Source organism: Cynocephalus volans, chromosome X (genome assembly GCF_027409185.1).
Source record: "Cynocephalus volans isolate mCynVol1 chromosome X, mCynVol1.pri, whole genome shotgun sequence".
Classification (NCBI taxonomy): Eukaryota; Metazoa; Chordata; class Mammalia; order Dermoptera; family Cynocephalidae; genus Cynocephalus; species Cynocephalus volans.
The window spans coordinates 142247036-142263211 of NC_084478.1; the positions used below are offsets into that span (position 1 = coordinate 142247036).

Consider the following 16176-nt stretch of genomic DNA (forward strand, 5'->3'; position numbering starts at 1 on the left):
CTAAATATAAGACTACAAAAATTAAGATACAAAAAGCATAAAAGAACAGTGATCCTATCAACAAAAATGCACGTTTTTATAATGCTCTTAAATAAACAATTATTCTCTAACATGCGTCCTCTTATCAGGTATTAGTTCCAATTTGAAATTAGTATAATCCACCTGGTGGTTTTGCTCCAGTTCTGTCCCTGTTTCTCCCAAAGTAGCCCAGTGATCCAAAGAGAGGTTCATCATAATAATTGAAGCTTTTCCTACTGTTGATGGAGTTGAATGGCAAGAAATATTGGTATTTTTCAATGTTAGCACCACACTCTAATTAACACAAATCAGATAATTCTAGGAAATTATTTTTCTAATCCATATAAATACACATAAAGTAGCTCCTCAATAAAAAAATAAGTCAATGCAAATGATATTTGTACATCAGATATTCTCAGCAATATTAAACACTGTAGCATAACAGAGTTAGGCTGCAACAGGAGGTACAGCAAATGAACACTTAATTTTCCTTACATTAAAAACTGTGCTCAATTTTTATTTGTCCTGTATTCAATAATTTAAACTTTAAACCATTTTAAAAACTGATTTTCATTCAAATTCTGTGAAAAAATCACAATCTTCCATCAACTTTTTTTATTTTGAATACCAAAAAATGAACAAACAGATCTGATAATTAAATGAGAACTTTAGTAAAGATATTGAGAACTTACCTTAGATTTTTCATTCTTTATTCTGTGAGCTTCATCAATAACTAGGTATCGCCAATGAAACTTTTTGAATACAGATTTTTCTTTAATTACCATCTCATAAGAAGTAACACAAACATCCCACTCTCCTGGCATCATTTCATCACGAATAAAAGCAGCCTAATACAAAATAAAGTTCTTTATATTAGAATATGCTGACAAGATGATCATAGAATTAAAGTGTCCAGAGAATATCAAGTTGTAAGAGACCCTGAGGATCACTTAGTCTAATCCATTTTACAGATGGGAAAACTGAGCCCAAAGATACCTTTGTGGTCAATTATCTGGATGACATGCTAACATATTCATCAACAGAAGAGAAACAAAGGCTATCCTTACAGGTGTGCAGCATAGTCAACGAACTATATCACCAGAATATCACTAAATTCCTAGGCTCTGTCTTCATATCACGAGGGATACAAAAGGACATGGACAAAAGAACTATTTCTGAACGCCATATTCTTACCAAAATCCAAGCATTAACAACATAATATAGTTCAACAAACAGAAAGAACTCAATATACATGAATGATTCCAATCTTTTGAGAACTCCTGCATGTTCCCTAATTTTCTAGCAGGGATTCGTCATATACTTTGTTAAGAGGTCACAGAAGCCCATTAATGAGTTTGTGAAGTTCCTTGATATTGCTATAAGGCTACATTTGTGATTTTATAAAGAGAACCTGCTCTATCTAGTATAGGAGGCTATTTAAAACGGTGAGACTATTTATAACTATTTTTAAATCTTCACAGGCAGTGGTCAACATGGTAGCCAAGCTAAATGAGAGCATTTTTAATTTGCACGAACTGAATTCCAGATGTTATGGATCAAAATAAAACCACAAAAATTAATAGAGAGCAGCAAAATCTATACTGAGAAGGGGCTAATTAGTACTGTAAATCTGAAGTTACAGTGCATAAACAAAATTAACTGTTCACTGCAAAGCTTTTATTTCATAATTTACACCTATGCACCAAATACTCTATGGACTCACTCATTTGACAAATATTTACTGACTGCCTACTGTGTATAAGAGGATCACCTGGACTGAAGTAGAGGACAGAAAAAAGTCTTTTGTAGAGATCTCAGTTGCACCCTGGTAAGTGATCATATTTAAAAAGTTAACTAAGATATTAAGGAATTGAAGACAAAATAAAGAGAACCAGGATGCCAGACACCGTTTGGACCTGCTGAAACCTTATCCTTGCTTGATTTTGTGAAACACTCAGTTCGATGGTTCCTCCTACAAGTTTCATCAAACACATGCATACTTCTAATTTAAATTAGACCTGCTCTGAATTTTTTGTAACTATTGGAGAGATAGAGAGTTAAATATCTTGATAGAACATCAAAGGTCACATAATCCAAAAGCTCTCATTTTATAGGTGACAAAATTAAGGCTCTTCGAGACTCACTCAACATCATACAATCAGTAGCAAAGCCAAGACTAAAACTAGATGTGTTTACATGTCCACTACCCTATACTTTGTTAAGGTGAAAAAGGAAGGGATCACAAAACCATGTTTGGGTATCACATCTCTATATACTTCAAAACTACATTAGTATCAGACAGGATCAAGCATATCTCTAATAACTTCCAGACTCGATTAAATACCTATTATAGCCTGCATCAACTTCTTAATTACAAAAATATTGACCCCTTAAAATGTTTACAGAAGGCCAAAAAAGTAGAAAAACACAATACATCTATCCCATGTGGTACCAAGTTTCAAATCTGTCTATAAATAATGATGTGGACTTTCTCTACACATACTGACATCAATTTCTAAGTGCTGAATAAGGTACATTAATTACTTATATAATTGACAGTTACTGGTTTTCAAACCCTTTTGTCCATGGCTCACAGTAAAATTACATTTTTAAGTTGCAATCCAGTATACACCTATAAGTTTGAGTGCATGCGTGTAGCAAGAGGTAACTCACAATTTTCTCAAAATGATACTTATCCTTACTATTTGCTATTCTGTTCTCTCTCAACGTTTTAGAAAATTGTCATCACCACCTACTAAGCTGAATTCACAAACTATTAATGAGTGGCAACACACAATTTGAAAAACATTAATTCTGAAGACTGATTTTTAAGGTTAAGAAAATTTTCAAGCCACCAGAATCCCAACTTCCCATGGGGCAGACATAGGGAAGTCACAAATGAAATGCACCCACTCACTCCCAGAGATACTTCATAAACCCCTTGGATTCCATATAGTATAGCTGAAAGTGACTGATTTACATTTTTACTGAAAACACAAGACTTCCTATTTCTCTTTTGCTTATGATCTTCAAGAAATAATTTTAGCAAAAGATAATACTTAGAAATGCAAAGTTTTATAAAGAGTGGTAGCACCTTAACTAATAGAAGTGATCAGAAAGAGTTCTAAGTGACTAGGCTACTGGGAAATACTAGGTATACAGAAGAATCGAGCCTGTAATTCAAAATTTACGAGCTCAGTATTTCAATATTTAAATTATTTATAAGTTAAATTTAAATAAATTTAAGCAATTTTTCTTCAAGCAAAATGATGAGGATAAAATTATATAATTCATTATGCTATGATTCTTTCGGGCATATCTTTTGATAACCTATCTAAATATGTAAAACAGAATAAACCTTTATTCTAAACTATGTTTTCTGAGGCAAAATAAAGACAAAGTTTAATAATATGCTTTCTAAGCTAATTATTCATTTTAGTATTTTTGCATAATTAATTATTTTTAGATTAATTATATAGTCCTAAAATAATTGCAGCCTACTAGATTGACAAATGGTTAATTTAAACATCTGCCCCCCCAAAAAGCCAAGAGTTTCTAATATTACCTGAGAATATATACAGATATGTATTTTTCTATTCAAAGACCAAAACCGAAAGCTGTGTCTACGCATAAACACCAAACACAAGGCTCTCCGTACATATGAGGGTACTTCAAAAAGTTCGTGGAAAAATAAAGTTAAAAAATAATACAAATCTTTCCATGAATTTTTTGAAGCACCTTCATACAGGAGAAGTTCAATTTATGTATGTATGCAAGTGCATATATATATACAAGTCAAAAGTCAAAAATTTAAACATGAAAAATTGAAGTCATACAAATCTGCAGTTTTGGCTTTAAAATTGCAAAAATGATAGAGTCACAGATAAGATATACTCTCAATAAAATAAGATTTTTTTTTTACAAAAAGTCACTTAAAAGTACAATTCAAAAATCTGTAGGTTAATGAGCTAGTTAAAAGTAAATGTAGAAAAAGCAGGATTGTCTGTTATTAACAGGTAATACCTCACGAGAGTGTTGTGAGAATTAAATTAATATATGCAAAGCACTTACAATAGAGTCTAAATTAGAGCAAGCACAACTTACGAGTAATTTAGTAGTAGTAGTAGTCGACTTAAATGTCTTTAAAATAGTATGTAACTTAACTCCAGAAATGATGGTATTCTTGACTGCCTTTTTAAACTTATTTCTCACTTACTCTCACATCCTTGTCTCCAACGAAACAAATAACACGGAGAGATGGGACCCATCTTTTAAATTCATTCATCCAGTTGTGTAAAGTAGACTTTGGAACTAAAACCATGTGAGGTCCAGGAATGTTCCGGTAGTGTTTAAGGTAACCAAGCAAAGCGATCGTTTGTAAAGTCTTACCAAGACCCTGTATTATCATCACAAGAAAAGAAACCATAAACATTTTTTCCTTTAATAAAAGATTTTGTTAGTAACGACATGATAAAAGATATTTGTCAGCTATCTCACATAGGGAACTACACGTCTACCAATGAAAAGTAAAAAGACCTTTTTTAAAAAAAAGCAAATAACCAGTAAATCAGTACTTACTGTGAGCGCAAAAAGAAACCAAGAACTTGCAGTTAAAATGTTGCTCAAAAAAGCAACTTTCTCTTCCGGACATTTGTACTCCTAAAGAAGTAAGCAAACTACTATATCGTTTTTCCTAATAGTCGCAAACTTAGGAATTTTGTGTGTGTTTGTTTAACAAAGACACATTTCCTTTGCCAGCCTGCTTAGATACAGGTCTTTCTTTCCTGTTGTCCCCAATGTAATTACAGCCCAGGCATTAAATATTAAATATGCATCTCAAGGGGCTTGTGGCTCCGTACTTGCATCTCACACTCTTAAAGACCTTAGGAACCACAAAAGAACAGAACTTCGCAGCCGGAAAAGATCTTAGAGATTACCTAGCCCAGTGGTCTTTTTTAAAAAACATATTGAATACCCATGAACTCACCACCAACCCTATGGGAAAAAAAAACATGTACTAATCTGTGGGCCTTTTAAAACAGCTTTTGGCTTTATCTGTAAGCAAGGAACATACTTCCTTTTGCAAACTTAAGCTTAAAGCTCTTTTTATAGGGTTTATCCTATCTGATATGTCACTTGATGAGATTCGGTTTTTGGATGCTGTGCATCAAAACCTTAAAATGTTTATACCCCTTAACCAAGTAATTCCACTTCTAGGAATCCTATGGAAATAATCTGAGAGGTACAGAAAACCTAAATTACAATACTCTCATAATAGAATTATTTATACTATACATCAAGCAATCCAAATAGGCAAAAATAAGAGAGAAGTTGAATGAAAATGTGGTACCTCCTTAGGATTATTATGCAGTGATTAATTATTTTTACAAAATATTTTAATTACATGGAAAACATGTATGTATGTGAAGAAATTAGGGTAACAAATTACATATGCAATATGATGTCAACTATGTAAAATAAATACATTCAAAAGAAAAAGACTAAAAAAAATACACCAAAATGTTAACTGTGGTTATTTCTAGGTAGTAGAATTATAATTTAATTTTTTTCTTTATATTTTTCCAAATTTTCTATACTCCTTAAAGTACCTTCCTCTTTTTTAGTAATTAAAACATATCTGGTGTCAGCATAAATTCAACATTAAGGATCTTTAGATGGTTGGAGCAAATAATCCTGGTCCTTCTATTGTCCAATTAACCAAGCTCCTCACCTCTGAGCTGAGTACAGTCCCTAAATCACAATACATAAATATAAGGAGCTACAGACCTTTGATTTTAAAGGATCCTTGACCACACACATAACAGTTGCTCAGCCAGGGACGAGTACCTATGGGAGTGACTACTATGAGAGACTCACAGAGCACATATTGTTATGTGGTTCTTCTGGATAACAGTGATTGCAAATACGGCTCGAATCACATAAACATGAGTATGCATGGGGTTATATGGACTAGAACTTTCCATGACCTCTTTTAAATGTCATTTTACTATTTTGGTTTTAAAATACAAATCTAGGCCTCATATACTCTCTTTATCGGCTGAATTAGCATCTTATATGGCCTTACTTTTTCTCTTTTTATTTTATTTATATGCCCACGATTGACCCCCACCTGGCACTCTACTGTATCAATACTCAACATTGCTCTTTACGTGTTCCTTATTCTATCTATTCACTTTACGATTGCTCATAAACTGAGATATGTACATTCATTCATGCATGCATACATTCATTCATTCATTCATTGTTTGGTTTATATACCTGCCTCCTTTCCAAAAGCATTTCAGATAGACTACAGTGAAAACATGTTTCAGGTGGCCTACAATGAAAACATGGAACATAAATTAATGGTGAAACAGAAATAAAGAGGTACCAAGGAAAGTAAGTAAGACTAGAAGGTAAAGAATAGGAAAAGACACAAAAGACAAAAAGAAGACCATTAGAGCTTACATAGATGCTCCATTTTAGCGTTCAGTTTGGCTCTGTGCTTCCTGGAAGCCAAAGTGCAAACAAAAACGAAAGTACATGGTAGTTTTTTGTACCATTTGAGGAAATCTCAATAGGAATTTTGTGGCCTGTGAAAGTCTACATTCTAGAGGTTACTTAAAGAAACAACTCTAGACTTTACAATAACTTTTTACATTATAATAATGAAACAAAGTCTTCAGGCATCAGGGGGACAGGTTGGCTCCAGTACTTCAAATTTACATACAAAAGTACTGATAACTGAGAAAGTGTTTTTAGCTCTCCTTACCATTTCATCTGCCAAAATACCATTGACTCCATTTTCATACAAAGAGATCAACCAGTTCAGTCCTCGAATCTGATAATCTCTTAGTGGTCCTCCTTTCACATCTGAAAAAAAAAAAAATCGAGGATGTCTCACACTTTCATTAAAGTAAAATCTTTCTTAAACCAAACTGAGAAAAGAAATCACCAATGGGATAAAGTACTTACATGAAGGTGACACCTCAAATCTAATACACACATTAGAGGTTTTCCGACTCTCCGAGAGCAGCTCTTCGTCTTCTTCTTGTTCTGTGCGCCTGTGGCGGTAGCTGAAATTGAAAAAGAAATACTTTCATATTCAACCCAAATGCTAAGGTGTCAATGAAGTCAGTGTACATTGCTAACATCTTTGATGAAAAAAGAATGTTATTTAGGGTATCACTCAGAATTTGGTAGAGCCAGCCTACATTTTTACTGACTGACTTCTAGTGAGAAAAAAATATTGTTGCCTCCAAAACATATTTTACATTGGCAATAACCTTATTTTTGTATATAAAGTTATACTGAATAAGTGAAGAGGGAAGAAGTATGAGGAGAGGGAGAAGGAGGGACAGGAGGAAGTCAGGGAAGGAGAGAGGGAAGAAAGTAGAGAGATGCCAGCATACTCTCCAACAGAGATTAAGCTTTGCTTTTCATCTTTCTTTATCCGAGGACGTCCCAATTTCATGTTCAGAGGAGATGTTGGAGATTTCTGTGTTGAAGGTTGAATGAAATGTGCAAAAAGTTCTGTCTGCTTCAGTAAAAATTCAAATCTCTTTGCTCGGTCTGCTTTCTAATTTTCAAAACAAAAAAAAGGTAAAGATTTTATTTTTTTACTTATTCAAAGTTATTTAACAAACACTTATACTGCACTTAGTACTATGTTCTAAGCACTTTAAACATACTAACACATTTAATTCTCTTAAGAAACCTATGAGGTAGTTACTAATAGCATCTCCATTTTACAGGTGATAAAACTGAGGCACAGAGATGGTAAGTAACTTGCCCAAGCTTCCATAGCTAGTTAAGTAGCAGAATTTTTAAATAGTATTTTCAAATGGTTTGAATGCAAGCCAAATGATCTGACAGACTTAGTAAATGCCCCAATAAGAAGTACCCTTCTTAAAGAGTCAGAATCAAAAAGCAGTCTGGCTGATTAGCTCAGTCAATTAGAGCAGTGTTGATATACAAATATAAATTATTAACTATTATATATATATACAATAAACTGAACTCTTAAGAATTTTCAAACTGCATCTAGAAATAACTGAAATCTTAGAATACAGTGTCATCTTGTCTAAAAGTATTTTCAATATCATGGTACAATAATGTAATAAACATTCTTCTCTTCAATTACAGCGGTCTGGAAAATTGTATTTTATGCTAGCAGTATATAAAGTTTCTCCCCAAAGTGAGCAGGATTTGGAGAAAAATATGTATTCACACACACACACACACACACACACACACACAAACACACACACACATAGACACACACGTGAAATAATTAATATATATTAACTACTAAAAGTTGATATTTATTCTAATTTCTTAGTAAATTATAAGGGGTCATATAACTTGTACCATACAAATACAGTAAAACTTTGTTTCACAAAAAAATCTTTAAAAATCAAAAGATATATACATCATTCCAGATTTTTAAAAATGAAGCCTTTTTTTTCTTTTATTCAGTTACTTTCTGACTACAGGGTAGAGAATACTTGATTGCTAATGAAGGATACATAATTAATAATACAAAAAACTTACAGAAGAGTTAATTAACATAAATACAAGAGTTAGACAAATATTTTCAGACCACTAGCTGGAAGGATGCCAAAAACTTTCCATTTTATGTTATCCTCACTGGAATGTTGTTTTTAGAGTTGTTAAAACATTAACTGTCTACATTAGATGTGATCTTAAACACGGAGGCATGAAGTGTTATAGTTATCAACAATCAAAAAATACACTTAATCTCTACTTATTTTTATGATATTACTGTAAAAATAACTCCTTGGGGGAAAAAATAGTCAGTTTCAACTATCTGTTAACTTCTTGAAAGATGCAAGGGATCCAAGGTATAAAAGTCTAGTTCAAATTAAAGCTAAAATACAGGTATTAGTGACTAAAAATTAAAAATATAGCAAAGCAATATGTGGCTATAACTAACATTATACTGCTTAAATATGTAAAATTTTCATGCACTAAGCAAATATCCTTCTCTCAAGAAAGTGTATTACCATATCACACGTTTCTTTAATATGTGGCATTCATTCACATATCCAAAGCATAAAGGAGAAAGAGAGAAATATCAATCTGGCTTTACAACTAGATTTCCCTCAGGTCACAAAGCCACACTGATATTGCCACTGATATTTTCACTTAGTGGATAAATATTCCTAGCACAGAGCACCTTATTATGGGATAAAGAGCATTGAACAAAAGTGAAGAGATATATCAGTTAGAATGGCTATTATCAACAAAACAAAATAAATGCTGGCGAGGATGTGGAGAAAAGGGAACTTTCCAACATTGCTGGTGGGAGTGTAAATTGGTACAGCCATTGTGGAAATCAGTATGGAGGTTCCTCAACTAAAAATAGATCTATCTTACAACCCAGCTGTCCCACTACTGGGTATATACCCAAAGAAATGAAATCAGTATATCAAAAAGACACTTGCACTCCCATGTTCATTGCAATGCTATTCACAATAGCCAAGAGATGGGATCAACCTAAATGCCCATCAACAGATGAGTGGATAAAAAAACTGTGGTATATATACACAATGGAATACTATTCAGTTATAAAAAGAAATGATATCCTATCATTTACAGCAACACGGATAGAACGGGAAACCATCATGTTAAATGAAGTAAGCTAGGTACAGGAAGACAAATACTGCATGATCTCACTCATATGTAGAATCTTAAAAAAAAAAAAAAGTGGTTCTCATAGAAGTAGAGACTAGAATAATGGTTACCAGAGGCCAGGAGGGGAGGCAGGACAGGGGGAAGGAGAAGTGGTAGACTAACAGGTACAAAACTATGCCATCTACCCTAAGTGAATCATTGTGCAGTATATGCATGTATTGAAACAACACGCAGTACCCAACAAATACGTACAAGTAAATGTTAAACTAAAAACTTAAAAAAAACCCACACGATGATTTGAATAAACACCCCTAGTAAGATACAGCTTAAGGTCAAAAAGAACTGCAAACATATATAAATAGCATCTAAGAAATCATATTATTGTTGGTAGTGTTCGTGTAAAACTGTTATTTTGTGTATTGCAGAATAAAGTAAATGATTAATTGCACTGATATTATTGAGAACTGGCATTTTTTAGCATGGAAGAAAAGAGACACAGATGGTAATATTGATGAGCTAAAGCTAAAACCCTGTCATACTGCATTTGAATCGAAAGTATTAGTAAGAGTTCATAATAAATTATCTCCTATGAAAATAAAGTTGGTATTTCCTTATTTTTCTACTGAAAAAACCTAGAAACAATGATCGACCCAGTAACAATGAGTATCTCCAGCATCCATACTGCAGTTTCTAAATGACACGTGCCACAAAAGAGCCATGGCTCCTTGGAAAAATGGCTCATTCCAGGTCTGGAGCATGAAATGTACAAGATGATCCTGGAACATCTTGTTATAACAAAACACAAGGAAGCTATCTTGTGTCTGGTAAAAAGGACTCAGCCAACTTGAAGAGGCTACCACTGGCCAAGAAGAGACAATTACATGTTGCTTCCAATGGGTTTATAATAATAATAACAATAAAAAGAATAAATACCCCTTGGTCACTACTGAAGAATGCTAGTGAACTTAGAAAAATACTTAGAAAATTATGCTAGTAAAGCATTTTTTAAATGGAATATAAAGGGAAAGAACCACAAATTTACCCTGCTGTTTAGTGTACAAACTAAGGCTAAAGTTTACCAACTAGTTGATAAAAGGACATTTCTCTTTATAAAAGTATCCTAGCTAAAAAGTGAAAAATTAATGGTAGAATTAGAAATTGCCATTTTGCAACCCCTGAGTAACTAATGGATATAGGCAAAGATCATCAGTAGCTGCTAACATCACTAAAAATCATGATAATAATAAAATTAAATTAAAGGATTACCAGCTATTACATACATCCTAATGAAAGCACACGACATCACTAGTGAAACAGTATTTAAGAAAGAAAATAGAATTTGAATTTGATCATATCTGTAAAATTAAATAACAGGCAATAGGGGGGACAGAGGAACGTACTGAAAACAAATGGTAGAGGCAAAGTTAGGTTCAAATCCCAGGTGTGAGAGTTTAAATTTAAATTTAGATTCTTCCTTAATATGCTATTGTACTTAGCCTGATTTTTCTTTTTTCTATCCTTTTCCACAAATCATGAATTTGCATGACATATATTATTTAGTACTGTGAGTGCATTTGTATTCTAACATAAATTTAAAATTTCTCTTTAGGTTTATGATCTGTGAATATGCCTGTTAACAAATCACCTGCAATTAATAAATTTGGAGTAATATCTCCCTCTTATTAAGAAAAAAGAAAAAGAAAACAAATGGGATGCAAAAAAATAAAAACTATGGGGGAAATTGTGAGAAGATGTAGCTTCTAGTCCCAACAATTCCATATAGTTTTTCTGATCTTTCATTTCCTCATCTGAAAATGAGTAGATTAATTACTCAACAAAAATCTACTGTGAAAGATTATATAGTAAATTATTTTCCAATTCTAAAATCTATGGTTCTGTATGCATTATAGATACACATGTAGTTTTTCATCTTTCACATCTTCTCTATAAAAATTAACTACAGCATTCACTATCCTACCCAAGGGTACGCTTACCATTTTCTCTTCATATTCTGGGTCCATTTCCTTTTCAGACTTAGAAGTTTTAGTAGAAAATTTGAGTTGAAATGGAGAAATGTTTTTCTAGAATTTCAAAGAAAATAAATATCATCAAATTGCAAAGCGAGGTCTTTAAATTGGTTAATGTTCTCATTTGAAGAAAGTGAAAAATAATTAAATAGCCAAATAAATAAATGAATGTGGGACATGCATGGAGAGCTTATGAATAATCCAGTTCTGTACACCTGAGGTCCAATAAAAAAAAATCTGCAAAACAGTGAAAGCCAGAGAAATGATATTAATTAGAAAAAAAAACAAAAGGTGAAATATTGAGCCTTTTCACTCATTTTTTAATTTAAACTGTAAGAACGAAAAATGTGTAACCATTAAAGAGATTTAAAATTTTAGAATGGGCTAATATTATCAACCACAAACCAAAGAATTCAAGGAAAATAAATATTAATTCTCTGAAACACTTCTTTATGTAATGGAAACAAGCCAGACTTTCAGAAGAAAAGATCATGGTTTGTTTCCGAAAAGACACTTTTTTATTGTTTTCACAGTCTAATTAGAACATTTAAATTTTTATGTAATTGAATGTGATCCATATATATTTTTTAAAAATTAATAGTACCGTTACAAGCTTTTGGCTTATGTTAATTTTCTCTAACTGGAAAGCAAACTATTTTAAATTGTTTATATTACATAAATATTTTGTACAAGCAGTTTATCAGAACTGTTAACTATTAACCGCTGATACTTTAAAAGTTGTAATTTAGTGAAAACTAACATCAATTGGTAACTTAACAATACTGAAATTATCTGGGAGGGGTTATCTCATGCACCCTATCCTTTGTAAAGACGACTTTGTATTCATAAATATAAACCGTTATACAGATTAATTCCCCCTCCTTATAAGAAATCAAGAAATAAAATAATAAAAACACAAATCTACCTATTAGGACCAAAGCCGAGAGTATTTCAGTTTTAATACAGAACAACACCAATCTGTTTGTGAAAACTAAAGAAGCTATGTCAATTTTACCACGGCTTTTGTTTCTGAAAACTTAGGACAAAAATCAACAGGATGTGACCTTAAACATAAGAAAATCATGTCTCTAATAGTTAATAAATATGTCTTCCAATGTTTACCAAAATTTCTATTTTGATGAAACCCAAACAAAGATTATGGAATTCGACCCTGGTCAGAGTATTACTTTGGGTCATTGATCAGAAATCATTTAGTTATTCTAACCCAAATAACAATCATCTTGATTTACAGCATCTCATATGTATGTATCATCTATGTGGGATGTTTTGAATGTAATCCTGGATGGATGGGAATGGAAAACTGCTAAAGATTCCCTCAACTCACACCTTCAAACTGTCATGTATACTATAAATCTTATTTTATTTTCAAAGCAACAAAAGGGCTGGCCAGTTGGCTAGCTCACTTGGGAGACCATGGTGCTGATAACACCAAGGTCAAGGATTCAGATCCTCATATGGTCATATGGGCCAGCTGCCAAAAACAAAAAACAAAGCAACAAGAAAAATTGGGTAACAAAATCCAAACCTTCATCATTCCTTGAAAGACTATATGAAGTCTACTTTTCAGGTTTCAAAGCAGTGAAAATTACTTCGCCTCATATACACAAGTATATATCTAATAATGTGGGAAGTAAACTTCACTTACAGAAAATTAAAGCTTTAATCTTAGAAAAACATTTCACTCATTACTTTTTTGCTTACCTTGTGGTAGAATACCATAAAATTTAATTATATGCTAATTAAAATTCCTAATCTTGAGTAGTGCTATTAAAAGCTGTGGTTAATTACTTCATTGACAATACCTTCCACAACAAATTTTAAAATACCTACCCTCTAAACCTTCTCATGTGTACATGTGTGTGTATATATGTTTTCAAAAATACATGTTTCACACAAAGAAGATAAAAGGCAACTAAGATATTCTAATGAGTTTCTTATGAATTTAATTATCTGGCAGTCTAGATGCCATGAGAATGGAGCACAGGATCATCAAATGCCTTGTCTTAAATATCATGACCTTTTTCTTGACGTTTTCATTATCAAAAATACCATCACCAATTTCTACAGTGTTAGATTATCCACCTGTCACTTAAACCAAGTAAGTTCAGGAACCAGAAGGTAAGCATATATACCTTGGAGTGGCTAGATGTCACAAATCAAGCAGCAGTAAATGACCTGGGAAAGACCACTAGGGGAAAGCAGACCTTCAACAGCAAGAAGGGATGGCAGAAGGCCAGGACTAAAATGTGCATTCCACTGCAGGAGCAGCCCTTATCCTTGGTGTTCACGTGTAATTATTTCTCTCTCCCTGCTGCATCACTGGAACTTTTGTATTTTACATTTATTTTAAATGATTTCATAGTTTTGCTCCATCTATGTCCTTTACCATAAACTAACAAATTCTTTCTGATGAAAGTACATGAGGTGTTCAAAAAATGATAGCTAACTGCCTGACAATTGAAGGAAGAGACGGAAAAAGTATAAAAAATCAACACAATACTGGAAGAGTCTGGGAGGTGGTTACTTAACTGAGGAAATACAACCTGCTGAATCTCAATTGCCTTTCTGTCTCTGTCAGAGTACAGTAACTGCTGGTCACAAGGAAAAGTTTAAGCTGCACTTTTAGTACACCATTTAAGGAATCAACGTAGTATGCAACGTATTAGATTTTTAAGTAAAAATTAAAAATAAAAAATATGTAGTGACTTAAGTAGTAAACTTGTAGCACCTCATTTCCCTATCTTGAGTGGACAAGTGAAGTACCATTAGGGCAATTTTTGATGAGGCTACAGAGTTCATGATTATTTAGGTATCAACTCAATGCTTCTTATCCAGGTTTTCATGTTGATCCCCAATCTTTTCACAATTCAAAAAATTTATACAATTTGGAAATTCGACAACCATTACTGCCATACAAAAGACAGTTTAGCACTTATATTTGCCTAATTTAAGGGATAAAGTGCAACTAGACTTGAATTTCTCAACGTTTGATTTATATTGATGCTTGGTATTCGGCCCAGCTTCAACCATCAGTATTGTCTTACTGATCCAAGTACCGCATAAATTGCAAAATGCGTATGTTTTCTACGGTTTTCACTTAGTGCTACAATTGTCTTTCTGTTTAGTCAACCTTGTAACAGTGAAATGTCACTCAAGCAACAGCTGAATTTAAAATTACTCTTCTAATTCAAGGCGAAAGGTGTTAATTTCCCTCAAAGCTTTTCATTTGGTCGTATAGTGCCATATAATGATTCAAACAAAGCCACTTGAGATCTCTAAAGCATAATTTTAATTACCCAGCGTTTTTTAAATTGCAATGTCTACTCGTAAATGGAAAAAAGTCCACCCATAAATGATCCGTTCCGCAATTTTATTATACATCAAAAATCCTTATGCCCCATCCTATTTTTTTCCTCAATTTTTCAAAGTGTCTTATAGTTTTATTTGCATGTCTCGGTCCATACGAAATATGCCTTATGGAGATAATACATATTTTCTGGAATTGGCTTTAATAGGTGTCAGAGCGGTCCTCCTATGTACGTTAGCAGCAGTTCATCCTGGCGACGCTGGGTTTTTTTAAAAATTGAAAAAATAAAAACCTGCGTGTGTCCAGGAGCCAGCAGCGCCCACTAGGAGAGGGAGGCGGAAGCCTGGAAGGCTTGGGGCCGGATTGGGGGACCATTTGGGTGGCCCTGGAGTGAAACACTATACCGTCGGGGGCGGGGCCCGAGAGGGTGAGGGTGCAGACGTTGGAAATTTTCCTAAACCAGCGAACACGGCTCCTCAGTTTGGGGTTTGGATTGGGAGGCACAACGCGGAGAGCTCGTGTTCTCGGGGTGCCACCCCCGCCTCAGCAGGCGGGGATCAAACGAACAAGGGATGATTTTTTTTTTTTTCCCTGCCATCCAAAAGACCGACATTGCCCATCAAAAGGAATAAATCTCTTCCCTCTCAGCCTCTACATCTTCCCCAACCACCAGCACCTTGAAATTCAAATTACAAAATTAAGCCCCAGCAAAACCCCTCTAGCGCGAGTGTGGGATTGAAGGGCCCAGATTTCCCAGGCAGAGGCCGACGGGAAGGGGGGGAGAGGGAGCGCGAGAGAGGAGAGGGAGAGGCGGAGGCTTTTTCCTGCACGGTCCCATCCCCCACCTCGTTACCCCAGTTCCGGGAAGGTGGAGGGGGCTGGGGGCTGTCCAGGGGCTCCCCAGCCCCCAAGCCCTGGGATAACGGGCACCCCTCCGCCCCGTGCCCCGGCCCCGCCCCCGCCCTGCAGGCGGCAAGAAGGAAAGGGGGAGGGGAGTGAATGCCAGGCTGTCCCGCCGCCCCCGCCCGCCCGCCGCCCCCACCTCTGCAGAGCTTCGCGGGTACCTGTCGGCGCCCAAAGGTCAGGGTCTGGGCCCCTCGGAGGGGCCAGGCACAGGATTTGTCCACACACACACACACACACACA

The 16176-nt window shown here is 34.4% G+C and overlaps 1 protein-coding gene across 5 annotated transcripts in view; it reads right to left on the reverse strand.

Moving 5' to 3' along the window:
• The window catches only part of SMARCA1 (SWI/SNF related, matrix associated, actin dependent regulator of chromatin, subfamily a, member 1), a 78955-nt gene that overhangs the window by 62416 nt on the left and 363 nt on the right, over nucleotides 1-16176 (reverse strand). For 2 of the 5 annotated variants that reach the window (XM_063083088.1, XM_063083089.1), the window contains exons 2-7: nucleotides 11670-11756; nucleotides 7431-7597; nucleotides 6994-7094; nucleotides 6791-6891; nucleotides 4235-4414; nucleotides 711-866 (exon numbers count right to left, since the gene is read on the reverse strand). In XM_063083088.1, coding sequence (XP_062939158.1) covers nucleotides 711-866; nucleotides 4235-4414; nucleotides 6791-6891; nucleotides 6994-7094; nucleotides 7431-7597; nucleotides 11670-11756 — 792 coding nt within the window. Of the gene's footprint in view, nucleotides 1-710; nucleotides 867-4234; nucleotides 4415-6297; nucleotides 6343-6790; nucleotides 6892-6993; nucleotides 7095-7430; nucleotides 7598-11669; nucleotides 11757-16094; nucleotides 16163-16176 lie in introns of those variants that run through there. The other 3 variants (XM_063083092.1, XM_063083090.1, XM_063083091.1) reach the window with 3 other exon arrangements.